Source organism: Aythya marila (genome assembly GCF_965140915.1).
Source record: "Aythya marila genome assembly, chromosome: 7".
NCBI lineage: Eukaryota > Metazoa > Chordata > Aves > Anseriformes > Anatidae > Aythya > Aythya marila.
Window position 1 is genome coordinate 14,241,277 of NC_139048.1, and position 26,935 is coordinate 14,268,211.

Below are 26,935 nucleotides of genomic sequence, written 5' to 3' on the forward strand. Positions count from 1 at the left end.
TGGGGAGCATGGGGAGCAGCTGGGACTGGCGGTGGCTGGTTGCTGCCAGGCCTGCCCCCGCTGTGCCGTGGTGTCACCCCGCTCCCGATGTCCCCCCCAAGGGGGTCCTGCAGAGCCCACCGGTGCTGGGTGCAGGAGAGGAACGGGGCTGCTGCCACCCAGGATTAGTGGGATTGACCGAGGGCACCCTACAGCCACCCCGGCCAGCCCTAGGGGAAGGATGAGGTGACATCCCTCATCCCTCCCGTCACCCCAATCCCTGCCCCTGTCCCCTCTGCTATGAGGAAGCGGGCACAACCCCATCTCCACCCTCCAGCACACCCCTGTTTCAGGAACCCCATTTTTTCCCCGATTTTCCTCCTGTGAATGCCCTGCAGCGTTACCCACAGCCGCAGGCTCCCTGCCCTGGGGGGGGGGGGGGGTCACTGGGTGTGAAACGCCCCCAGTCCTGGCTGGGAAATAAGCGCTCGGGACAGCCTCAAACCGAAAAGTCGTTTTATTGGTACCATACATGACTCATAAATGGCACAAACTATGGAGGAGAAGGGGAAAAAAAAAAAAAAAAAGAAAAAAGAGAAAAAAAAAAAAAAGAAACAAAAAGGCATTACAGTGTGTGCCCGGGGGGTGGGAGGGGGGGCAGCGAGGGGCACGTCTCCACCCCATGGGAGCCCCAGCAACGCGGCAGCGGTGACAATCGTACCTTAACTGCAAAGCACAGCCCCCCCCCCGCCGTGCCAGGCCCCCACCGTGGGGTCCCCATGCTGGGGGGGGGCCCAGGCCGCAGGAGCCACCCCAAGGCGTCTCCCTGGGGTTTTTGGGGCCGGGAGCAGGCCAGGGCTGAGCGCGGGGCTCAGGCACCATCTCCCAGCCCCACCCCGGGGACAGCAGCAGGGGGGGTGTCACTGGGGTCCCCCCCCCAGTTTGGCCACCCCCCAGCGTCTCAGCCACGGGTGGGAGAGACGCAGAGTGCGGGCGGCCCCCCTGCTGTACCCACAGCCCCCCGTGCTCACGGGGGGGGTCCCCACGGCACCAGCCAGCCCCCAGCCCCACAGGGCAGCGGGGGACACCGGCTGGGGGGGGGCTGCGGGAGGGAGGGGGGTGCAGACCCCACAATTTCTCCAAATCACAGGGCTGCTCCGCGTGCCCCAGGCTCCCTAACACACGCACACGCTCTCGCACACGCACGTGCACCCAGCAGCCAGCCCTGCCTGGCACAGCCCCAGAGCCCCCCCCTGGGGCAGCACACGCTGCAAACCCCCCCCTCGGGGGGGTATATCCCAGGGCCCCAGCTCCCCCAAAAATGCACCACAGAGGCTGTCTGGGGGAGCTGGTGAGCACAAACATCCCCCCCCCCTCCTCCAGGCACCTCCTGTCTTCTCCGTGGAAGAAGCCTTGGAAGGAAATATTTTTTTTTTTCCTTTTTTTCTTTTTTTTTTTTTTAAACCAAAAAAAAAAAAAATAAAACCCAAAAAATTATTATTATTCTCGTTGTTTCCCCTAACATCGATGGAGGCACCTGCTCTAGTGATAACACATTGAAAGAACAGTATCGTACACACTGTCTACAGCGCGGAAATGTACAAGCACGAGGTACACGAACCCGAGGGCGGGGGGGGGGGGGGCAGCGGGGACAACAGCACACAAGATTTACATTGAGGAGGGAGGCGGGGGGGGGGGCTGCCCCCCACCCCCTGGAGGGATTTAGAAAGGAAGTCTGCAAAGTCTCTCCTTGGTTTGAAGCTCTCCGAACTGGATATAAAACGAGACTCCCAAGAGAAGAAGCCTGTACAAAAGTCAGGACAGGGTGAGAGCGCTCAGGGCAGGGGCACCGGCGAGGGGAGAGTGGGAGGGGGGGGTGGGGGCTTTTCCCATCTTTTTTTTTTTTTTTTCTTTTCTTTTTTTTAAACTTACAATTTTAATAATATTATTTAAAAAAAAAAAAAAAAAGACAAAAGTAGGAGGTACCGGGAGCCAGGGGGGGTGGCCGGGGTGCTCCGGGCAGGAACGCAGGGGGCCGCAGGCACGGAGCAAGGGCACCGGCCACAGACCTGCGGCCTCGGCCCCCCCCGCGCCCCCCAGCCGCCTCCCTGCCAGGCGATTCCTATGTACACAGCCCCCGTGGGCCCTGCTGTGGGGCGAGAGAGGGGATGGGGAGCAAAACGGGGGGGTGGGAGAGCGGGGAAACGCCAGATCCTCGACGGCACCCCCAGCGCAGCAGGATCTGACCCCCGGGTGGGGGCTGCGTCCTTCGCCGGCCCCCCCAGCCCCCAGGTCGGGCTGGAGATGTGCAACCAACCCTGCGGGCTGCTGCCCAGCAAACCCCAGCCGCCAGACCCGGGGCGAGGAAGAGGAGGAGGAGGAAGAGGGTCGCAGAGCTGGGCTGGACCCCAACGCGGGGCGGCTGCGCCCCCGCTCCCCCCGTTCAGCAGGCAGGGGCTGGGCGCACCGGGAGGGGACGATGAGAAGCTCTCCGGGGAAGAAGCAGGGAGGGAAAGGGAGAAGGGGGCAATAACGAAGCTACGGCCCCGGATACCCACCCCTGCCCCGGGGTCTGGGGGGGGGAGCAGGGTGGAGGGAGAGGGCTGGGGCTCGCCCCCGGCCGTGCATCCCGCCGGCCGCGCGGCGCCGGTGCGCCCCGGTACCTCGCCGCTTCCCAGTCACTCTCCGTTGCAAATGTACAGGTAGATCGGTTTGGACTGAGTCCGCGGGGGGGTCGGGGGGGGCCGCAGGGCCGTTACTGCGACGCCTGCGACGTGGGGTTCTCTGACTTGCTCTCCTGGCTGGAGGGCGGTTTGCTGTTCCAGGGGCTGTTGGCCCCCAGCGCGGGCGAGTTGTTGAAGCTGTCCTCGTCGTCGATGCCGTTGGCGGCGTCGAACTGCGTGTTCTCCAGCCGGGTGATGAGCCGCTCGTCCTCGTCCCCAAACTCCCCCCCCATCAGCGTGGGCTCGCCTACCACCATCACATCCTGAAAGGGGAGACGGTCCCGAAACATAATCGAGGTGGGGGGAGCCCTGGCCGCCGCACCGCCCCCGACACCGCAGCCCCTTCCTCATCGCCAGCCCCAAGGTTTGGGCACCGCCTGGGTGGTGCTCAGGGGCTGTAACCCCCCGGCCCTAGGCTGGGTCTCGCTCTCTGCAGGGGCTGAGACCAAGGGAGGGGTCCTGGAGACCACCCCCCTGCTTGTCCCCATCGCCAGGAGAGGGCTGGGGGGCTCGGACAGGCAGCCCTGGGGCTCTCCCCTCAGCCACTCCCCGAGGCTCGGAGCCCTCCCCTCCACCCCGGGGAAGGAAGAGAGAATGGAAACGGGATGCTTACAGGTACCTGACTGGACAGGGCAAAGGTGCTTGCCGGGCTCTTCTTCTTGCTGTTGCTGTTGTTGGTGTTTCCCCCGCCCGAGCTCATGGTGCTGCCCCCCGACATCTTCCTTTTCCGGCGCTTGCTGGGCTGCTGCCGCGCTGGCTCCGCTGGCCCAGGAGGGAGAGGCGGTCAGCCCCGAAGAGAAACAGCTGGTGCCCCCCCAACCCTTTTTCTACCACCCCCTCTAGCAGGGCCACCTCCTCCCGTCCGTGCCGGGAAGCCCGTCGGGCAGCGCAGACTCACCAGGCGGCGCGACCATCCGCTGCCACTTCTGGAACAGGCAGGTCTTGAGGCAGTCCCGGGGGCTGAGGCTGTAGGTCTTGTGCCGTGACATGAGCTCCTGCATTGGTTCTAGGATTACACAGAGCTGCGGGGAGCAGAGAGGCTCGGGGTTAGACAAAACGCCCCTGGCACCGGCAAGGGGCCCTCTGTCACGCAGCCATCTCCGCGTTGCGCCCACCCGAGCCACACGTGGGGCTCGCAGGCTCCAGCAGATTTGCTGCCCCACTGCTCTGCGCCATCTGCCCCTCCTTCCAGATCCCCTGCACACTTACTCGGAGGTAGTTGAGTGTGGAGTTTGAGAGCCCACAGCGGGTGATGTTCTTGGATAACTGGTCCAGCATCTGGGGGTCCTGCGCCTAGGGGCAAGAGGGGCAGGGCTCAGCTGCGTCCAGGATGAGGACGGTGTCCCCCCCAGGCTCCAGATGGGGGGACAGGAGGGGCCCCCTCGTGCACGGCAGGGAGAGAACAGGAGCAGAACTCACATGCATGGCGAGGATGCTGCGGGGGATGAGCTCTCGATGCTGGCGGATGCTGAAATGCCACGTCTTTATCCTCATCATGTCGTCGAACATGAACTCCAGGTAGAGCCGCCCTTCCACGCACACCTGGCCAGGGCAAAAGGGTCAGGCACACGCTGCCAGCACACGCTGCCACCCTGTTCCCCCAGCCCACACCCCCGGGAACCCACTGCACACCAGGACACCCTCCCCGTGCTTGGTACAAGCCAAACCCATCAGTTTGCACAACCGGGGGGGTCCTGTGCAGAAAGGGGATGCTACGGGGCACCCCGTGCCATAATCACAGCCTGGTGCTCGTGGGCACAGCCCCGTCTGCCCGTGTGCTGGGTGCTGCCGGTACCTGGGTGAACATGGGCTTGCCGTGCTGGGTCACCATGGTGCACTGGTCGCAGTCCAGCGAGACGAAGTTGTTGTGGAAGGACTCCTTGGGGTGCTTGAGCACGTAGTAGAGCTCCGTGGCCCCTCCTTCAAAGATGCTGCGGAAGTAACGGGGAATCAGAGTCCGGCCGATCGCTGGAGTGGGAAAAGGAGGAAGATGAAGTCAGTAAACCCGGCTCCTTAGGGTGTGCTGGCCCATTCCTCCCCCCATGGCACGGCGGTGAGCCGCGGGCCCGGCCCTGCTGCTACTCACTGTATCTCTTTGGTCCATCCTCCAAGCAGAAAGTGATTGTTAGCATGGCGTCATCCTCGAAGAACTCCGTGGTGAAGGCGTCCCACCACAGATTGTCACATTCCTGGGGGTGCCAGAGAGACGCCGGGTCACCGACAGCCCCGTGCCGTGCTCGGCCCGTGGGGGGCTGCAGGGAAGGGGCCGTCCCCTGGCCAAGCAGGACCCTGCAGCCAAGGGGATTTCTCCCAGACCCCACACAGCTCGTGAGGACGGGCAGCACAGAGCGCTCTCAGCGTGGGCTCTGTCCCCGTCCTGCCGGAGGGACCCTGTCCCCAACGGGCCCAGCTGGGAGCATCCCCCGCCCCCGGCCACCCTCCCCTTGAGCTCCCCACCTCTGTCCAGTTCTGCAGCCTCTTGTTGAGCTCGAATATCCTGTAGTCGGTCTGGTTGCCGTACGGCGTGTGCCTCCTGCCAGGGAGCAGAGCGGGAGCGCTCAGAGCGGGAGGGAACCCCCGTGGGGGACACAGGGATGGGGACACACAGACACCCCCCCCTTTAGGGCTGGGCAGAGCCCCAGCACCCCCTGTAAGTCCCCAGGGGCCAGCAGCATGCCCACCCTGCAGGGCACCCCCATCCTTGCCACGCACGGGGCAGGCTCCCCGCTGCCCCCCGGTCCCCCCGTGCTTACCCGATGCCAGGCTCCAGGTACGTAGGTGGGTACATGGGAGTAGGGCTGGGGGGAGAAGCAACACAGCGGGGTCAGCAGTGGGGACGCCTCCACCCCTGCCCTCCCCGGCCCCCCCTTCCCTGCCACCAGCATCGAGCAGTCGGGATGCTGACGTCCGACAGCCCCGCAGGGGGACTCGCTCCCCAAAATTGGGCTCTGCTCCCCGGTCCCAGGGACCTGTCCCACAGCTCCTGGGAGCTGCGCCCTGCTCCTCTGCAGCCAGGCAGGATTGGGGTTGGAAAATAGGGACATTTTGGCAGGTGCTGGGACTGCTCCCTGTCTGGAGTCACCCCAGGAGTTTGGCCTGGCGAGGGATTTGGTCCTGCAGCGCTTGGGGACCTGGGACCCCTCTGATCCCAAAATTTACCATTTCTCCACCCGGTCCCTGCTCTGGCCCCGTCTCTCCCCTCGCACTACCTGAAATCCACATGCTGCAGCCTCACCACATTTCTGGCGAGCCAAAGGCTCACAGCACCCCAAACCCAGCAGAGCCCTCCCCGAGCCCCGGCTCACCCCACATCTCGATCCAGCATGGTGCCCGGGTGGAAGGGGGGGAAGGCGTTGCCGTTCGGGGGCTCCTTTGGCGAGTACAGCTTGAACGACTTAGAGGAACAGCCTGCAGAGAGAGCAAAGGCACGGGGTCAGCCGGCTGCACCCTTGCACCGAACGCAGGCAGCCCGTGAGGAGAGACACCCCTGCCTCATCCCCGTGGCGAGGAGGAGGAGGAGGAGGAGGAAGAGGCCAGACCCAGGGGTGCCCAGGGCTCACCGGGTGCCCAGAGCTCACCGGTTCTCAGCCAAGGGACGGGTGCAGCCGGAGCGCTGGGGAGCACTCCGGGCCCTATCCACCCCCCCCAGCCCTTCCACGCTGCTCCTAATCCCGCTGCCCCGACCCGGGGAATGGCAGGGGATCGCTTTGCTGACCTTTCCATCGCCATGGAGACGGGTGAATAATCGCCCGGACGGCGGGTCCCCAGGCAGCCACCATCTGCCACTCGGGCAGCCCGGCGCTCGCCGTGCTCGAGATGGAAGCAGCCGCCACCAACCATCCCCGCTGCCACCCAGGGGAGTCGGGGACCGCCCGCACCCCGCGTCCCTGCTCCCCGGGGGACCCCAGGGTGGGCTCCCACGCTCCCGGTCCCCCACCCGCCGGCTTCCCGGGAGCGCCGCGGCACGCCCCGCTGCCGGCAGGACCCGGCACGCCGAGCCGGGCGCCGCCGAGACACGTGCGGCGGGGCTGAGCCGCTCCCCGCGGCCGGGCGAGGGTTTGGGCTCGGGTTCGGGCTCGGGCTCGGCGCCGGCGGGCAGCCAGGCAGCCGGGCCGGCCCGGACGGGCACGGTGCCAGGGAGCGCCGGTTTCACCGGCTGGGCCGGCCCCGCCACCGCGGGGACATCCCCGGTGGTGCCGCGGCACCGGCCGGCTTGCAGGGAACGTCTCCGTCCTCAGGAGGCACAAAAAGAGGAGCAGAAAGCCCTAAGGAAATTGGGGCACGGCCCCTCGCCCCCACCTACATCGATTTAAAATAAAAATTGCCACGGAGGTTGGTGCTGGCGCTAGGGAATTTCTGCTTTCTGTGCCAATCCCGCTCAAGTTGTGCCCCACGGAAATTCAAATTCCACCAAAGCCGTGCTGGAAATACAGCCTTTTCCTCGCCGCCTTGCTGCTGCTACATGGCATTAAGCTGAAGCGTGCTTGATGCACGGGAAACTTTCCAAAGGCGAGCGTCTTCTGTCTGAAAGGAGCTGATCCATCAGGCGCAGAAAGCAGCAGTGAGGCTGAACCCTGCGTGCTGCCCGTCACCGCGTCCTCGAGCAAAAAAAAGAGAACCAGCGGATCTCGCCCTCTGATGTTTTGTTTTTATTCATCGATGAGAGAAGGGAGGAAAAACCCCCGAGGGTTCCCGCTTTGTGAATTTCTCTGTCCTCGGCCATGCGTGGATCAGGGCTGAGCCGCAGACCGCGAACACCCTCGGTGGGCACGGGACGGTCTGCCAGGGTGGTGATGGGGGAGATCCCTCCCTGCCCGCTCTGCTCCTGCTGCCTCGCTGACAGCCGGGACGGAGCCATGCTCCACCCCGAGCAGATTTAGCAGCGATAGGATCAGTTTTGGGGCCCTGCTAAGCACCCTGCCGCAGCAACTGGGGAGGGAGAGGTGCCGGTGACGTGATCCCAGCACTTCCAGCACCCTGAGCACTATTTTCAAAATACGCTGCTGTGTTAAGTGGTTTTAAGTAAGGTTACCAATAGCCCTGAGATTTACTACGGGCTGCCCGAGTGCTAAATCCACCGCAGCTACTCACACACTACCAAGTGCACACGGGACAAGGCCACGACTTTGTGACAGCAGCACCAGCACCCATGTTCACCCAGGCACAGACAGAGCACACCGTGTGCTCAATGCGATGCCACTGCTATCCATGCTGCCCTTTCCCCAGGGGCACGGGGTCCCGGACCCTTCCCCACCCTCTCTCTCCCCCCGGCAAGAGGCTCGGCGCCGCGAGAAACGCGCACGTGGTCGGCAAGGAAAATCCGGCTGAGGCTGCGGCGAGGGAGCTGCCGGCCCGGGCAGGTCCAAGGGGCGGCGCGGAGCAGGAGGAGGGGACCCCCGGGGGCAGCGGGCAGCCCACCCGCACGGCACGGGCCGATGGGAGCAGCGGGAGGAGCTGGGGAAGCGGCTCCGTGCGTCCGCGAGGGAGCCACGTAGCAGCCGGCGTGCCCAGCGCTCTGTCTGCCTTCTCCCCTGCTTCCCCTGCCTGTTGTGCTGAGCGTCCCCGCAGCTGGAAACGGGGTGGAAAATCCCCAGGCAGCCCCCAGAGGTGGGGAGCGCGGTGTTTGCGGAGCCAAAAGCAGCGCCAGCACCTCGCTGTCACCCCGGCAGCCCCCCGCAGGTGCCCTCTGGCCAAGTGGAGCCTTCCTTCCCCAGCTGGGGAGCGACTGCGCTTTGTGCACAAGCAGCAGAGCTCAGAAACGAGGCGAGGCATTAACAAAAATGAAAGTACAAGGGAAGAAGCATGAAGCTTGAGCTCCAGCGAGGCCGCAGCTCAAGCAGGGAGCATCCTGCTCCTCCCAGCAGCCGGTGGCACAGGGGCGAGCCTTCGCGCGAGGGCTGCCGCTGCTTCCCGGCATGCTCCCGGCCCGCTTCCTGGCTGCCTAACGAGGCTTTGCAGCCTAAATAGCAGCATTGTTTCGCAGGCGCTGCTTTGCCGGGCTGGGGGAGCCGTGATAGAGGCAGGAAATCCATCTGCCCAGCCCAGCCCTGCTGGCGAGGGCGCTATCCGGAGCTGGGCGCAGGGCGGCAATTCGCACTCGGGTCAAGTGGTTCGCGTGGCTTTGGCCGGTCAGGGTGTCTGGTGCTGGGGGGCAGAAGCAAGGAGAAGCATCCAGAGAGGCCGAAACACACGGAGAGGTGCACGGTGTGCCCCGGCAGAGCTGCTCCTCCATCCCTCCTTCCTCTTGTTCGGAGGGCACGGAGAGGGCAGCGCGAACCAAAGGGAAGCCGGCAGCACCCCACACCCCCTGCTGCAGCTTGGAGTAAAAACCAGCACACAGCAGGGCAGAACCCACAGCGCTGCCTGTCCTGAGGATTACACTCTCACTTTCCTCGAGCCATGCAGCAGCTGTGCCCACATCCGAGCAGCCTCTGAGCTCACCCTGACCATTAGCTGTCCCCTTGCCTGCACCATGCGGCCTCACCTCCGGCACCCGGTGATCTGTTGCAGCACGGCAGCCCTGGGGACTCCCAAAAGTGCTTTGGTTCGCGGCTGCCGAGCTGCCCGAGGAGCTGTGTGGCTGAAAATCAAGCATGTTGGGTTCCCCAGTCCCCGTTTAGAGTCAGCCTCCTCCTGGGGACACGCGGGGGACACGCCAGGCGGCACCCCAGCACATCAGCACCAGAGCACGCCGAGCAGGGAAATCCCAGGCGCTCCTTCCTAGTGACCGAGTTGGAAACTCAGGGGGACAGCGGGCGGCCAGAAGAGCAATAATTAACTGCAGCCTGACGGATCTGGACGGCGGGAGATGAATTGGGAAGGGCTGATTAAAAAGCTGTCACAGCTGGAAAGCTCCCGTGCCCCAGTGCTTCCGCGGTGCTCCATCCCCCAGCCTCCGGCCGTGCGTCCCCGGAGCAGCTCGGGCACGCCGGAGAGGTTTGGGCCAAGCCACAGACCTCGGGATGTGGGTTTGTGCCCTCGTCTCTATTCTGTCTGACGCCGGGGTCTGAGCAGGGCTGGGTGCTCAGCAGGGTGCTGGGCTCGCAGCCGGGGCTAGCAGGAGCCCCCTTCGTGGCCAGGCCCGCAGACGCGTGGAGGGAGATTCGAAGCGGGAGGCAGCGCGCCCTGCCAGCTGCACAACGGGCTGAAAATTGAATCCCTTCCAGCGCTGCAAGCCCCAGATGCAATCCCGCAGATAACCCACTTCTCAGCTCCACTGCCATCAACGTGGCGCGAGCCAGGCGTTTCCTGGGATGCTCAGGGACGCATCCCACTGTCCCCAATTGTTCCTCTCATCTTGCTGGCTCAGACCAGAGATCCCCCATCAAACATCACCAGTTTCAGCCTCAGAAACGCGCCTTTTGCATTTCCAGCTGCTCTCCCTTCCCTCCAAAGCCCTCCACCTCCGGGGCTCCTACAGCAAAGTGAGGGTGCCCGAAGTCAGGATGCTCGGGGCTGGGCTTCGGCTTCTCCCGCTGCCAGCATGCGGGTGGCGCATGGAAGTAAATAAACACCACAGTGCTGGAACCACAGGGCTGGAGAAAACCCTCATCAGCATCCCGTGGGGAAAAAGAGGGACCAACACGCCTGACAAACTAGGATTTGCATTTTCAAAGGGTTTTAGACTGCGGCAGCAAGGAAAAATACACAAAGGTAGCCAGGCACGGTGATGGTCCTCCAGGGCTCACAGACAGCTCCTCTGCCCCAGCTCACGGCTCCTCACACGCCCGCAGCACCACACAACAAGGCGACCCCTGCGGTTTTGCGTGGCTGCTGCTCGGGGCAGCTCTCAGCAGGAGCAGGATCCTCCGGCAGGGGCTGGAGCCGCGGCGACAGAACCGCTGCCATCCCCTGCTGCCTGCCAGCCCCCGGCTCCAGCAGGGGAAGGGAGAGGGAGGAGGAAGGCAGAGAAAAGCCCGTCCGGTGCTGCTCCCGGGGCCGAGGGAGGCTGTCAGCCCCCACGTGGCGCATGGAGATTGGCAATCCCGGGATGCACCGCTCGCTGCCGGCCGTGGCGAGGAGCAACGAGCGCTGCACGCTGGGACGCGTAGTCCCCGGGGACGCGGCCCCGCCGCCCGCCGCCGCCGCCTCGCTCCATGTTGTGGTGTCCCAGCTGCAGCACGGGGACGGGGACGGGGACAGCAGCACCGTCACCCCCAGTGGGACGCCCGCCCGGGGCAGGGAGGGCACAAGCAGCGCTGCACGGAGCTTGCTGGCATCAGAACAGTTTGCAAAGTGCCACCTGCACCAGCTGAACGTCTCTGTCCTGGGTTAAACCGAGCAGAAACAGCCCGTGCCAGATCTCAGAGCAAATGCTTTCGGGTGCTGTCCTGCCAGCAGAACGTGCTGTGCCTGGTGTCAGGGCTTTTGGCACAATGCTCAGGATCCCTCCAGCCCGACACCAGGCTGCTCGCCGTCCTCACCGCCCTCACATGGAGCAATGTCACAGCCCTGCGCCTACAGGCACCCCCAGTCGGCTGGAGGCAGGGGAACCAGCCCCTGGACGTACCCACAACGCAGCCCGGGGCTGATCCCAGTCGGGCTGGGATCTGCCAACGGCACCAGCACCCCCCTGCACATAGCACAGCAGTTACGGAGGAGCTGAACCCAATTCCCATCCCGAACGAGCCAGCAGACTCATCAGCACAAACCCCGAGGGCCAAAACCCCAGAGAGCCACGGGTTTGAGGGACTTCAACCTGGTGCTCCATGGGCACGCGTGGCCCAGGGGGAGCTCCCCGACCCAGGAGCGAAGCCCTGCAGAAACCACCCCACCTCTGCTGCCCAGCCCCGGGCCCATCTCACCCGGGCATCCCCACTTTTAAGAGCAGTCTGCCTGAAACAACGGCCGGGAGGGCAACCGGTGGGACAGCCTCGCCACCGCAGGTGTCGCAACCGCACGGAGCAATTAGCGGCCGCACGGAGCAATTAATGTCAGAGCACCCTGCCCAGCGGGTCACTCGCAGGATGGGAGCTTTCCGAGGGAGAGGTGGTCAGGAGAAGCGCTGCTGCTGCTCCGTGACTGTGCAGGAGCTGTGGTTTGTCCCTTCGGGCAGAGCTCGAGCTCGTGGCAGAGTGCTGGCACGAATGGCTGGGGTGCTGGACACAGCTCAGAGCCCCCTAAAAGGAGCCGAGATGCTCCCAGGGCTGGTCAGAAGGGTCTGGAGGAAAACACTGCCACGCTGCTGCAGTTCAGGGTGACGGAAAACACTTGGGGACGATCGCTGCTGCACCTGGTGGTGCCACCCTGCCAGCCGCGGGACAGGGACAGGTCCTCGTGCCCACCTGGCCCACCTCTTCCCACATCACGAGGGATGCGGGACGTGCTGCCTGCTCTCACCCGTCTCCAAAAGAAGCTGAGAGGCTCCGCATCACCAGCGAAAGGCTCCTCAGCTCACCAGTGAACTTTTGCATCCTTTCACTGGCACCTTCCTATTTTACATCGGCTGCGGCCAAGGGGAAAAGTCCCCAGCAAACCACAGGGAAAGCCCCGCATCGCCAAACCTCCCAGCGGGAGCCTCTCTCCCCTTGGATCACAACTTCTCTGTTTTTAAAACAAGACATCTCGCACACCTTTCTGCTCGGCGCTCCTTTCCCGAGTCCTCCAGGTGTGCTCGGATCGCAGATTTGGGATCTCTACAACATCAGGAGGGCAGAGACCACGCTCCCTCCTCCTTCAGAGGAAACCACAACTCTCCCACAACAAGAACGCGCCACAACCCGAGGCTTTCAAGAAAGAAGACGTCCAAATTCACCGGGACTTCACACAAACCGTGAGAGCTGGCACCCGACCGGCTCCGGAGGAGTCGCTACAGACCCGCCGAGACAAAGCGCTCCGGGACGCACGGCGAGAGCAGCGCCCGCGGAGCTGGGTGAGGAGGGTTTGCTCCCACACCTGCAGCTGAAGGCCACCAGCTCTGCCCCAACATCGCCGCGAGGAGCGCCGGTCTGACCTGTAATCCCGGGCGGCGCTTTTAGAGGAACAGAACAAGCTGTACTGATTTGGGGAAGAAAGTTTTCCAGCCCCCGCAGGATCCCGCAGCCTCCCAGTCCTGCACTCGCGCCTCAAGCAGGGACCCTCGCGGCACGGCTGCCCTGCTGAGCCCTTCTTCACCCCGCTTCTCTTTCAGGTTCATGCTGCAGCCCCGCTCTCCTGGCCACGTCCCTGGCCGAGCCTGCACTTGCCCATCACCCAGGACCCGTCTGGAGCCACCAGCGCCGTGTCCCAGCCACGCAGCCCTGCGGCAGCTTCGGGGCTCGTCTCTCCCGGCCACTCGGGAGAGGCGTGGGAGAGCCGAGATTTTCAGTGGGAAAATTACCTGCCCAGCCCGAGGGCCCCGTGCTGCAGTGCAGGGACCCAGTCCCCTGCCCGGGCGAGTCGCTTCAGCTCCCCGGGAAACCGCAGGGACGGGCCCCGGGGAGCCCCAGGGGCGAGGGCTCGCGGCCCCGCAGCTCGTGCCAAGCCTCTGTCAGCACGGGGCCGGTGATAGACACGGGAGCACACGCAGGTGCTGCTCCCCCCGTGCCCCCCCTGCGGCCCCGAAAGGCTTTGTCTGTGGGCAGGGATGAGCTGCGTGCGCCCGCAACCCCAAAGTCTTGCAGCACCCCTGCTCGTGCACCCCCTCGGACGTTTCGTTCCCTCCGAGGTGCTTTGGAGACGCTCGCGGGACCCTCGGAGCTGCGGGAGAGGACAAAGTTGCAGCGGGCAGGGAGGAGAGGTGGGCGAGCAGCCCCCCGTGACAGAGTGCCCGGAGGGGGCCGGGGGGGCGCGGGGCAGCTGTCAGGGGGCTCGGCCGAGGGAAGGAGCCGGGGGAAGAACAAAGGGAGCTGCGGGTCGGGATGGAGCGGGGCACGAGGGCTGCCGGCAGCGCCAGGGGACGGGGACACCTCTCCGAGAGGCAGGAGCCGGGTGATGGGGAGAGGGGACGGGGAGGGGGACGGGGGGACAAACGGGGGAGGAAGAGGGGAACCCGGGACGCACGGGGGAGCTGGAGACGGAGCCAAGGCGAGCTGGGGATGGGGCCGGGAGCCGGGGGGCTGCAGCTCGGGAAGGGAGAAAAGGAACGGGGGCACCCGGGGCGCGCACCGGGAGCGCACCGAGCGCGCACCGGGCGCGGGACCGGGGTCGTTGGAGAGGGCGCGGGGGGGGGTCGCCGGGGTGCCGGTGCCTGCGCTCTCAACTTTCCGGGGGCGCGCAGAGGAAACTTCCCGGGGGTGTGGGGGGGGGGATGCGGAGGAGGAGGAGGAGGAGGGGGGGGGCCGGGACTCACGGCGGGCGGCGGCGGCGGCGGCGCTGGGGCGGGGGTCGGAGCGCGGCGGGGCTGCGGGCCGCCATGGGGCCGGGGGCGGCGGCGGGGCGGGGCGGGGCGGGGCGCGGGGCGCTTCCTTTGTCTGCGCCGCGCCGACCCCACAATGGCTGCGGCGGCGGCGCGCCCGCTGCCGGCCGCGCGCACCCCCCCCCCGGCTCGCCCCGGGGCACCGGCACCGCCGGCGGCACCGGCACAAAGGGGAAAGGAGGGGACCGTAACGGGGGAGGGGGTTAAGGGGGTGTTGGGGGGGTGTTTGGGGGTGGCCCGCTGCTCGCCACCGAGGGTGGTTGGAAGTTTGGAGGGTTGGGGTCCTGCGCTGCTCGGGGGGTGCTCTTGGGGTGCAGGGGGCAGTCTGGGGTCTGCAGCCGCAGCTACGAACACCCCCTGCACCCCCAAAACCATATCCGAACCTACACACGCCCCCTGTACCCCCCTGTCCATATCCACGGCTGTGCACACCCCCTGCACCCCCAGGTCCATATCCCCATCTCTGCACACCCCCATAACCCCATGCCCGCACCCACATCTGCGAACGCCCCCTGCACCCCCATATCCACACCCACGCACACCCCCTGTACCCCCACACCCACACCCGTGTCTGTGCACCCCCCCGTGCCCCCACATTTATACACACACAGCTACACACGCTCCTACATCTGCCTGTCCCCCGTGCACCTGCCTCTCCACGTGCACCCCCACACACCCCCCTGTGCCCCCAAACAGAAGGCCGCTCGCTTGACGTGCACAAAAGCCACGTTGCCACCCACCCCACTCCCCGAGCCCAGCAGAGGGACCCCCGGTGGTCTCCCCACGACCCTATTTTCAGGCACACGAGGACCAACACCACGAGGCCGGCAGCGGAGAACGGCTCCGCTAAGGGATGCTCAGCGCCTGGAACACACCGCAGGCAGGCTCGAGCCCTAGCCCAAACACTTAAAACTTTGAATCGACGCTGCTCACGCTCACCCATTCAGTGCCTGAGTGCCCAAAGATGCTTTACAAACCCATATACGCACCCAGGAGGTGACGCATACAGCCACGCACTCAGCCACACACGCCTTGCCTTCTCCCCCCTCGCCCTGCTACCACCGAGCAGCACCAAGCAGGAGCATTTTGCCCCTTCCCCACCTGCAGGTCCTGCTGCAGGCACAGCCCAGGGATGGGCCCCGCGCACAGCACCGCCAAGGTTTGATCCGTGCCTTGGGAACCTCCCTCGCACGCCGCTGGGGCTCGGGGAGGTGCAGGACGGGCGCCGTGCAAGCGGAGGGCCCAGGAAGGAGCAGTGGTTATTTATTTGGCTGAGCAGAGCCAGGGCTGTCGTGCACCGACGCCTGCGAGCATCGCACCGACCGCCTCCACGCCTGGGAGGAGAAACCACCGGCGTGCAAACAGGCGGCAGCGCCGCGGCTGCCTGCGAGCTGCTGACGGCTCACGCCCAGGGCGCAGCCCGAGCCCACCGCCCAGCACCCCCCCGAGCAAAACAACAACAACAAAAAAAATAAAATGGGAAAACGAGCAATCAAGCCCCCCAGACGCCCTTTTTGCTGCTCAGGTACCCACCAAAGGGCTGCGGGCTGGGAGAAGCGGGCCCATCGCACAGAGACGCCCCCATTGCAGCTCGTCAGGGCTCCGAGCACAGCCCAGGGCTGAGCTTGGCACCAGCTGGAAAATATCCCTTCCCCTGTGAAAGTTTCAATAAAGGCCTACTTTTCTCTAGTTTGCTTTGATTTTTCTTTGAAGTTTTTCAGGGTTTTTTCTCGCTTAAACTTATTTCCCTTTCCCCCGGTTTCTGGTAAGAACAAAAAACAAAAAAACAAAAAACCAAAAAACACACCACGCAGCTCATTGGGGAGGTGGCACGACGAGTAAAACGCAGCGTTTCGCAACGGGCAGCACATCCACGAGCTTTTCTCTCCTTGATGAGACTCTTAACTTTTCCCAATGAGGACTTTTGGGTGAAAATTTCCATTTTGTCAAAAAGCCAAAATCATTTTTTTGGGGGGGCAGAAAGCCACATTTCTGCAGCAACCCTCCCTGCTGACACCGCGTCCTCCCCACGGACACCCACCAGCCCAGCCCGGGTGCCCTTGGGTAACCCCACAGGCGAATTTGGGATCCTCCTGAGCCGGGATCCCAAAGCTCAGCCTGGCTGCCCCGTGCCCCGAGAGCCCCCCCAGCTCCAGGTGGGACAGGCAGGCTGGGTGCACGCAGCAGGCACACGCATGCGCACACCCGTGCGGCTCGCCCTGCACACACACGCTCGCAGGCAGGCTCCGGGCCGGCACGCACTTGCACGGTTCCTGGCACAGCCCCGGACACGTATGCACACCCGCCCCGGGCACGCACACCTTCCCACACCCCTTCCCTGCCCCGAAGCAGCCGCTGTGGGGTAACACAGGCGGAGCTGTGGGGCCCGCCACACATCCCCTTCCTCCGTTACAGCACGTGCAGGGTGCGCGCAGAAACCTCGTCCGGCACTGTGAGGTTTTGGGGTGTCCTCCCCAGCCACCGCGCCTCCGGCCTCGTTTTCTCGTCACCTGGCAGGCAGTGCTGTGGGTAAACAGAGGGAAAAGCCCCACAAAGGCAGCTCTGGAAGAGGCAGGCACAGCGGGATGGGCACGCACTGGCCGTGCCACGGAAACGTGCAGTGCCCAGGAATGGGGCACGGGGGACGCTGAGCGCCCCATCGCTGCCCGGCTCCTGCCAGCCTGCATCTGTGCAGAGAGGGTGAGCCGGGCTCTGGGAGGCCACAACCTGCTGTCGTTAGAGCAATAAATCACCGGGCCGTGACACCGGTGACAGCTACGAGATGGCACGGCTCTCCTGGTCAAGACTGGCCATTAAAACGCCCCGTTCCCTCTCCGGATCCCAAGGCTGCACGATGCACACCCAGCCACAGGCACAAAATACTGCAAAAAGGGGTGTTTTGCCCCCAGAACAGCTACTCCTGGTGCCTGTGCCGTGGCCACGGGGCTCGGAGAGGAGCACCCACCAGTGTGTGGGCTCCACAGCCCAGCGCATCCACGACAAACACGCCCCGAGCAATTTATCCCGGGGCTCAGCAGCCCGCCGGGACTGCTCACGTGTCCCTGCTCGGCTCTGACGACAGCGCTGGACTGGTCCACGTGGCTGCAGCAGCCCCAGCTGTTTATGGTTATAGCCGAGTTAATAATTAAATAGATGCTGGATGGAGAGCAGAAAGGCTGGGATGCAGCTGGGAAGCGTGTGTGGTGGTGGTGGTGCTGGGGGAGCCCCTTCCTCGCGATGCGCTCTCGCCCGCAGCGCGGGGCCGATTCCAGCTCCTTGCATTTCCACGACGGGACCCCCCCAAGCATGGGCCCCTCGTCTGCCCTGGCTTCCCAAAGGCCAGCAGGGCTGCAAACGTCCCCACCAGCACGGCAGGGCCATCACCAGCTCCGGCTGTCCCCAGGGCTGTGGGACACCCACCGCTGGTGCAGCAGGAGCCAGCCCCGGGACACATCCAGGACACGTCCCTGGTGGGATCATGGATGCTCCAATGGCTCCGATCCCCACAGCAGGGGAAGCTTGGTGCCAGCCACACAGCCCAGCAAAGCAGGGCATGCAGCATGCATGCAGGACACACAGCAGCATGAATAAAACCCTCTGCACCCCTGCGTGCCCACAGCAAGCCTGCTCCCGCTGCCAGCCGGACCAGAGGCGGCTGGGACAACGCTCCTGCTCCATGGGATGTGGGAATGGTGCCACCACGCCAGCTTCCCACCCCCCTGGGGCTCTTCCCCTCGTGTGCCATGTCCCCACAACACAAGCAGGGCAGTGGGGGCATGGAACAGGAGCCTGCAGCCCAGGGTGCCCGCGCTGACACCCGGTGCCCGCCCCGGCGCACGCAGGCACCGAGCGGGGACGCAGAGACACGCTTACAGAAAAAATAACAATAATAAAAAACCTGCTAGCCATGCAAACTGCACAAACAGCAACGGGGAGACGGACTGGCCTGGCACTTCCCAGCATCCGGGATTCATCCAAACCGTGGCAGGAGCGGGGCACCCCCGCACGCAGACGCAGCCCGCAGCCCGCAGCGGGGAGGCGCAGCGCGCACCCCGGAGCACCCCTCTGGGGGAGGCACAGCCGTCCCTGCACCACAAAGCCACCGCCTTTCAAATGGAAATGGGCTCTGCTTCTCTGCCTCCCCCAAGGGGGCCTTCCCTCGCCTGGATCAGGGGGGTGGCTGGGGCAGGTGGGCCCCCCTTTTTCTCTGGAGAAGGCACGGCTCCATCCATCGCTCTCCCCGAGAGAGAGAGAGGCTTGGGGGAGGCTGGAAACTCAACAATGACTCATGCTGAGCAGGCGGCAGATCCTGGGGGCTCCCGGGATTAACCCTTCCAAAACAAAACCATTTCCAGACACCAAGACGCGCAGGGAAAGCCCGGGGGCTGCGGGAGAAGCTGCCTACGGGGGCAGATCCTGAGCGTCCTGGAGGGAGCAAGGAGGAGGACCTGGGTACGTGCGCGCTGAGCGCTGCCACCCCCTGCCTCACAAGGGCAGCTGGAGGAAGGTGCCACGAGGGGCGCAGGACACGCGAGCGCCGTGCAGGGCCATCAGGCTGCCCACAGGCTCCAAGAAGGAGCAGCCTGCACGTAGGTTGTGGCAGGTCCTGCTGGCGAGGGGGGCTTCTCACAGCAGCCCCACTGCCGGGGAAGCGCCCGCTGCGTTCCCACGCCATGCTGGAGGTACCACAACGCGCATCCTGCACAAAAAAAAAAAAATCCAGGAGCTGGAAAACCCATCCCACCCCTCCTGCACAGCAGCCACCACCTTGCTCACACCGAGGGGCACACTGGGGGCCAGCCCAGGGCTCAGCCTTGCCCCCGAGCCCCAGCTCCTGCACCCACAGGCTTCGTGGCCCCGCTGCGGCCACCCACGGCCGCCAGCCCTGGCCCCTCTGGCAGCGGCCGGGGGCGAGCCTGCCAGCAGAGCGGGGTTTACGACTCCAGACGCTCCAGGTGGATTCTCTCATGTTACAAGAATGGTTCGTTTTACAGCCAGTTTCCTGGCCTGGGGCTGGTCCCCGCAGCCCCAGCCCGGCCGGGCTGGGATCCTGCGATGGATGGAGAGAGGCGCTGGGGCAGCACAGCACAGCCAGCACCCCGGGGCCAGGTGGAGAGGGGGGCAGGCAGCATCACAGGGGGGCTGGAAATCCTCGACAGCACCCCAAAGAGCTGCTTCAGGGGAAAAGCAAGGCACACAGGCTCAACACCCAGCCCCGCGGCCCTGGGGACTGTCACTTGAGCAGGGAGGAGACGAGGTCCCTGGAGCTGCAGCAGGGCCCCGCGTGGCTGCTCCCTGCCGATTTACGCCGCTGAAAGCAGCCACCCACGACACCCCACTCCTCAAAGATAAGCAAGGGGGGGATGCCAAATCCCCCTGTACCCACACGCGGGGGTCACTGGGACCCTGTAGGATCCCCGTGGCGTGGTTGGGAGGGATGCTGCAACCCCCACCCCGGACCACACGTGGGACGCCTCCCGTGGGTTGTTTCCCGCAGGTAACTCCAGCAGCGGAGCCCACCCCCTCTCCCCTCACCCCCGGCGCGGTGCTGCTCCGAAGCAGCTCTCCGAATATAGCAGCATCAAATAGCTCTATCAATAATGCATCGCTTCTGCTTCCTCTCGCTGCTGTGTTTTTGTTGCTAACATGTGTGTCCTTCCTGTTAACAGCTGCCTCCGCTCCGCCGCCTAGGCCAAACCGGGACACGGCCACCGCTGCGTGGGGACGGTGGCTCCTGGCCCCCGTGAGCCCCGTGGCTCCGGGTCATAGCCCCGACGTTGGGGACAGCCTGGGCTTTGCAGGGGAAGCTCGCTGCTGCTCCAAGCCTCCTGCATCAGGCATGGTGCTGCTGCACGCCGCGGCTCCCCAGAGCACCCAGCACGGCGCGGGGCTGGGAGGAGAGCGTGGGCACCTCCACGGGGACACAGCCCCCTGCCTGCAGGCTCAGCCCTCCCCAGCTTCACCCAGCTCCCCAGAACCCCACAGTGGGCTCCATCAGGGGCTCCTGCCCACCCTACCCCGGGCTCACCCCGCTTCCCCAGCCCGGCAGCCTCCAGCCCGGGGCGGGCAAGCTGTAAACCGGTCGCTGCACGCCGGGGCCAGGCGCCTGGGCTTGCCCCGTGCCCGGCGAAGCAGCGTGCTGCGATCTGCTCCTGCTGGCAGCGAGGCAGGAGCTGGGGCCGGGTGCCTGCAGCTCCATCTCCAAGGAGGGTGGCAGCGGGGCAAGGGCAGCCCCCAGCCCTCCAGAGGAGCCCCAAGGGCTGCGCACCACGCTGGCAGCGTCTCCAGCGCCGGAGGACGCGTGCCAGAGGTTTGCGCACGCTGCTGCGGCAGCGCAGAGGCCTGGCACACAGCGGGAGCAGGGGGTGACACCCCGCTCCCCTCGCTGTCCCCGGAGCAGCCGGCGTCCCAAAACCACTCAGCCGGTGGCTGCTCCGACCTGGGTTTGGCTGCACAAACCTGGCTCTGCTCCCAGCGCAAGCCCCTCGGCGCGGAGGAGGGGCCCGGGGCCGGCGGCTCCTGCAGAAAGCAGGGGGCCCCCGGCTCTGCTGGAGCTGGGAGACCCTCGGGAGCCTCCCCCAGTCTGCTCCAAGGCCCTGCGGGAGCGGGCAGGGCGTTATCTGCGGCCCCACGGGCAGGGTGGGGTGGGAGCAGGGCAGGGGCTGGCAGCGGGGAGATTACGGCCCCATCTAACGCCCTGGGAGCGAGCGGTTTGGGAGGGAAGGGGACAAACGGCAACGGGGAGCCGGGCGTGATGGCTCTGATGGGATCCTGCCCCTCTTGGTGCCCTCTGTCACAGCAGGACGGGGCGCAGAGCCCCGCGGGTGCCCGTGCCCACAGGGGTGCCCCGGCACGTGTCCATGCTGCAAAGACGAGCGTGCACCAGCCCTCGTGCACGGCCACGCTCCTGCCCCTCCGTGCTGCCTCCCCAAAACACCCCGGCCACGGGGACGGGTCTGGGGGTGCCAGGCTGCCGCCCCCCCTCGCCTCCCCAGCTCCAGGTGGGGCCGGCAGCGGGCTCCCCACCGCCCTCCCCCTGCAGCAACAGCAGGAAACCACAGCCCCAGCCTGCAGGCGCGCTGATAACGGTCACCGGCCCCATCCTGCCCGCCCCGGGGGGCCGGGGAGGGGGCACCCAGCCCCTGCCCTGCTCCGGGGCTGCCAAAATTCCCCCTGCACCCGCTGCTCCCCGCTCCAGCAGCTTCCCCGGAGCCAGGCAGCAAAGGGATGTGCCCAAACCGTGCGCGAGGCAGGCCCCCAGCGCCCACCTCGCCGCGCACACACGTGCGTGCCCTCGTGTGAGCGAGCTGCGCGGATGTGGCCGGGGGAATCCCACAGCGAAGGTGTGGAGAAAGAGAGAGGGCGGCACGAAATCGAGATGGGAAAGTGAGACAAAGGTGAGGGGTGCAAGCAGGAGACACCCGTGTCACCGCCGCCACTCGTGCAGGGCAGGAGGCGACGGCCGTGCCGCCGCGGAGCTTTTTGGGGAGGGTTTGGGGGGTTCGGGGAGGGTCTCGCCGCCGGCTCTGGGCGGGGAGGCATCCAAGCAGGCGGGTGAATTCCCAAATTCCCGGCTCTCCCGCTCCCAGCCCGGAGGACGGGGGCAGTGGGGATTCCCCGTGCGGCTCAGCACGCAGCTGCCTCTCCTCCTGCCTCACCTGCCTCCCCCCGGGCCGGCCCCAGCACCCCGTTTCCCCCCAGCACTGCACATTCCTCGCGCAGGGGGCCAGGAGCAGCACAATTCACCCGCAGGGTGCTGGGGGTGCAGCTCCAGCACCGTGGAGGTGCCGGGCACGAGGCTGAGCAGCGTTGGCGAGGCAATAAGGTGACTTGTGGGGCCAGGAGCTGAGCCCCCGGGCAGGCTGCAGTCCCAGTCCCTGTTTCAAAGCACGCACACATCAGCGTCCTCCCCCCATCCCCAGCGCCGTGGCGGGGCCCTGCTCCTGCCCTGGTTTTGGGCAGGCTGACAGCGCCCCGTCCCCACCACACACGGCCCTCCAGGCCTCGTGCCACGGGGCCCGAAGCCACGGCACACGTGTGTCGGGAAGGAAAACCCCGCTGGGGCGCACGGAGAGCTGCCCTCCCTCCCGCAGCAGGGCACAAAACGGGCCCGGGGGCTGCCAGGGTGGCTCGGGGCTTCGCCGCCAGCGCTCAGGCTGGAGGAACCCGCTGCAGCCTGACCTTGGGTGAGTCCCTTCCCCGCTGCAAAAGGAGAGGGCTGCGGAGCCAGCCCTGCAGGGAAGGGAGGCCGGGAGCCCCGCGCAGGGGCAGGGCTGCAGGGCTGCGAGGGAGGAGGGAGCAGCGTGCCTCGGCTCCCCCTCCCCGGGGGCCCCACGGCACCAACACCGTTACTATGGCGGAAAACATCGCCGGCTTTTTGTTGTTTGTTTTTTTTAAATCATAATAATAATAAAAAAAAAAATAACAGCCCAGAGCACGCCGATCCCGAGTGCCAAGGCCTGCCCGGTGCTGAGGGCTGCCCGCGGGGAGCCTGGCTGCTGGGGCTCCCCCCCCCCTGCTCCGAGCGGGCCCCGGGGCTGGTGGCACGGTGCCGGGCGCAGGGCGGCTGCTGCTGCTGCCTCGGCCTCCTCCGGCTCCATTCAGCTCGTGTTTACTTCCCCGGGCTCCTGCTGCCTGCCAGCACGAGCTCACGGCTCCTTCCCGGGGGGCTGAAAGCACCCCGGGGGCAGAAACCACCCCGAGGGCACTGCCCTTGGCTATGGGGCCAGCAGCACCGCGCCCCCCACCCCAAACCTCCGTCCTGCCACAGGAGCAGCCACAGGGGTATGGGATGGTGCAAACCCACAGGGGACCCTAGAAGGGACCCCAAGGGGGGGCACAGCTTGCAGGGGGGCGTTTCAGGGGTGAGCCCCCCCCTCCTTCCACGGCATCTCCCAGGCAGGAAACTCCTCCAAGTTAATGCAGCCCCGAAGAGCAGCCTGGGCAAAGCGGCTCATTAAATGTTTCTGGCTGGCAGGGGGCCAGCGGCAGAGCTTGTTTTTTCTATATTCCGATAAACAGTCCGGGGAGGGGAGGGGAGGGGAGAAAGGAGTGTGTGTGTGGGGGGGGCACAGCCAGCGGGGAAGCCTCTGGACGTGCCACCAGCTCGGGGAGGTGGGCAGGGAGGGGGGCACAGGCGCGTGCACACACACACGCACGCACACCCGGTGCGCACACGCAGGAGGCTGGGGAGAAACCAGAGAGGGGGACACACACACACACACACGGTGACGATGAAGCCCCCCCGGCGCCCCTTCGCCCACCAGCACGGCGGTGACACTGCCGGTGGCACGGGGCCAGCTCCCGGGGGGGCCCCTGCTAGGAGCTGGGGCTCTGCCTTCGCCCCCGTTGCAGCCGGACCCTCGCCAAGGCCGGGGCGCGGAGGGTTTGGGGGGGGGGTTTGGGGGAGGTGGGGGCGCACGGAGCACCCCCCCCGTGCCCTCCGGTGCCTGTCGGGGCTTGGTGCTTTAACTGTTTGGCCTGGCTGGGAGGCAGCTTCACGTGACTTTCTGCTTGAGGAAGCAGCGCTCTGGCAGCTTCCAGTGGGAGATGGAGGAGGCGGTGGGGGAAGGGGCCGCCTGCCTGCATGGAAACGCGGCGGGGAGGCGCGGGGGGCACCCCCGGACCCCTCCGCCCCCACAGCCGCCCCCCCCCCCCCGGGGGGAAGGCACCGACCGCTTGGGGACCCCCGCGGGGAGGTGCGGGGGATGCAGGGGGCCGTGCCCCCATGGGGTGTCCCCAAGTGTTGTGGTGCCCGCTGCCCCAAAAGCCCCCCCCCCCCAGCAGCAATGCCAGCGGGTTGTGGGGTGCTCCGCCGGGCACCCGAGGGGGACGGGCACCCAACGTGGCACCGAGAGGCATCCTCGGAGCTGGGCCATCACCCAGCGAGGTCCCCAAGGGAGCGGTGTCCCCGCTGTGGCCCTACACACACCCCCCCGGGCCACACCGAGCATGGGAAACCGCACAGCCCCTTCCCCAGGCACCGCCAAAATGCCCCCCCGGGACCCCGCGCACGGGGCCACCCGGGACCCGGTGGCGGAGCAGGCTCCAGCACCCCCCAGGAGCTGCTGCTCCCGCACCGGGCATCCCACACCGAGCAGCAGGCAAACCCACAACCCCACAGCCCCCCCAAATCCCCCTCCCCAGCCCCTGCAGCCCCCCCAGCCCCTGCTGGCCGCCCCGCCGAGCATCCTCACCTCGGCACACCCCCCGCCAGGGCGCCCAGCACCCACGTTTCAGGGGGTGCACGGCCAAACCCCGCTGTGTGGGGGCACCCGGAGCCCCCCACCCACACGGGGTGCCCCAGGGAGGTGCAGCCCCTGCCCCTCTTTGGGGTCACCCATGGCTGTGGCAGCCCTGCAGCGGGGCTGCTGCAGGCACCCACAGCCAGGGGGGCCCAGCACCACACACTGGGGGGCCTGACCCCACAAAAGGGCCTCAGCACGCAAGCCGTGGGGACCCCAGCCCCACAGCCTGATGCAAGCCTCCATCACTGGGGTCCCAGCCCCATAAACGGGCCCCAGCATCAACACACGGGGACCCCAACCCCATAAACAGAGCTCAGCATCTAAGGCATGGGGAGCCCAGCCCCTACAAACAGAGCGCAGCACCCACACCAGGGGGACCCCAGCCCCTATAAGCAGAGCTCAGCATTGAGAGCATGGGGACCCCAACCCCATAAACAGACCTCAGCATTGAAAGCACGGGGACCCCAACCCTATAACCAGACCCCAGCACCCAAACCAAGGAGACCCCAGCCCTATAAACAGACCCCAGCATCCACACCATGGGGACCCCAACCCTATAAAGAGACCTCAGCATCCACACCATGGGGACCCCAGCCCCTATAAGGAGCCTGCAGCATCCAGGCCGTGGGGTCCCCAGCCCCATAACCAAGAGCTCCGCATCCAAACCAGGGGGACCCCAGCCCCATCCCCAGCCCCATCCCCACCCCCCAGCCCTATAAGCAGCCCCCGGCCCCACTCACCAGGGCATGCACATCCCACTGACATCTTCACATGCCTGGCCCTGCCGGGGGTCGCTGCGCGCTGCCCGGCCCGCGGGGGTCTCGCATGGACGGCGCGCCGAGGGCTCCGGCGCCGTTACCGGCGGAAGCGGGGAGGGGGGGACGCACGGACAACGAGGGTGGGGACACACGGGCAACGGGGGGGGGGGGGCGCGCGCAGCCCCGCGCGGCCCCGGGCACGGCCACGGGCAGCGGGAGCGCGCGGGCGGGGCGGGGGCGGCGGCGGCGGAGCGGGAGCGGGGGCGGCTGCGCCGGCGGCGGGCGGGCGGGAGGGGGGCGCGGTGCGCATGCGCGGGGACATCCCCCCCCCACCCGCCCCGCCGCCGTCTCCTCCTCCCTCCCGTCGTGGCGGGGGCGCGCCGCGCGCCCCCGGGGTGCTGCGCACGCGCGCGGGAGCGCGCTCCCCCCCCCTTACTTCTGTGAGGCGGGAGCCGCCATGTCGGGGGAGGGAGGGTAACGGAGAGGCTGGCAGCACAGCAGCCCGTCCCAAACGCGGCCCGACGGCAAAAAGAAGGGCCCCAATGCAGCCAGTCCTCAAAAGGACCCAAAAATGAGACTTGTGCCCCAATGCAGCCAGCCCCAAACAACCCAACACTCAAGACCCAGACCCCAATGCAGCCAGACCTCAAAGCAACCCAAAAACCAAGACCTGTATCCCAGTATAGCCAGCCCCAAACAGCCCAACGGCCCAGACCCTGATGCAGCCAGACCCCAAAACAACGCCAAAACAAGGACCCATACACTACTGCCAGTCCCAAACACAGCCCAACAGCCAAGACCTGTACCCCAACACACCTGGTCCTAAACACATCCCAACTACCGAGACCCAAACCCCAATGCAGCCAGCCCCAAACAGCCCAACAGCCCAGACCCCAATGCAGCCAGACCCCAATGTAACCCAAAAACCAAGACCTGTACCCCAGGACAGCCAGTCCCAAACACAGCCCTACAGCTGAGCCCCAGACCCCAACACATCTGGTCCCACACACAACTCAACACCCAAGACTTGTACCCCAATACAGCCAGCCCCAAGCACAGCCCTACAGCCCAGACCCAGACCCCAACACATCTGGTCCCACACACAACTCAACACCCAAGACCCATACCCCAGTACGGCCAGTCCCCAAAAACAACCCCAAAAAACAAGGCCCATACAATACCGCCAGTCCCAAACACATCCCAACAACCAAGACCTGTACCCCAACACACCTGGTCCTAAACACATCCCAACAACCAAGACCCAGACCCCAATGCAGCCAGCCCCAAACACAGCCTAACGGCCCAGACCCAGACCCTGATGCAGCCAGACCCCAATGCAACCCAAAAACCAAGACCTGTACCCCAGTATAGCCAGCCCCAAACAGCCCAGACCCAGACCCTGATGCAGCCAGACCCCAAAACAACGCCAAAAACAAGGACCCATACAACACTGCCAGTCCCAAACACAGCCCAACAGCCAAGACCTGTACCCCAACACACCTGGTCCCAAACACATCCCAACAACCAAGACCCAGACCCCAACACAGCCAGCCCCAAACATGGCCCAACAGCCCAGACCCAGACCCCAATTCATCTGGTCCCACACACAACCCGACACCCAAGACCCACACCCTAATTCAGCCAGCCCCAAACACAACCCAACACCCAAAACACATACCCCAACACAACCAACCCCAAACACAGCCCAACAAACTAGACCGGTACCCCAATACAGGCAACCCCAAACACAGCCCTACAGCCCAGACCCACACCCCATGCAGCTATGGGGTGGGTGCCATTCCCCAACGCAGCCCTAGGCCCTCAGTAGGGCCGTGTGGGGGCTGTGGGTCCCCTGAGGACACGGCAGGGTGGGAGGGCTGGGGCCAGGCGGCC

At 65.9% G+C, this 26,935-nt stretch overlaps 1 protein-coding gene across 2 annotated transcripts; it reads right to left on the reverse strand.

Annotated features, from left to right (window-relative positions):
* Nucleotides 1-548: 548 nt before the first annotated feature.
* Nucleotides 549-25,189, reverse strand: LDB1 (LIM domain binding 1). Of its 2 annotated transcripts, none has more exons than XM_082764785.1 (11): nt 25,025-25,189; nt 6,008-6,110; nt 5,456-5,500; nt 5,160-5,235; nt 4,789-4,891; nt 4,498-4,670; nt 4,122-4,244; nt 3,912-3,995; nt 3,601-3,724; nt 3,322-3,464; nt 549-2,965 (listed from the first exon to the last, which is right to left on the reverse strand). In XM_082764785.1, exons 1-11 carry the CDS (start codon nt 25,047-25,049, stop codon nt 2,735-2,737), a joined length of 1,230 nt encoding a protein of 409 aa, XP_082620911.1. In that variant the 5' UTR covers nt 25,050-25,189; the 3' UTR covers nt 549-2,734. The 2 variants fall into 2 exon arrangements, with proteins under 2 accessions (XP_082620911.1, XP_082620910.1); XM_082764784.1 differs by having other exon boundaries at nt 550-2,965; nt 3,316-3,464.
* Nucleotides 25,190-26,935: the final 1,746 nt, after the last annotated feature.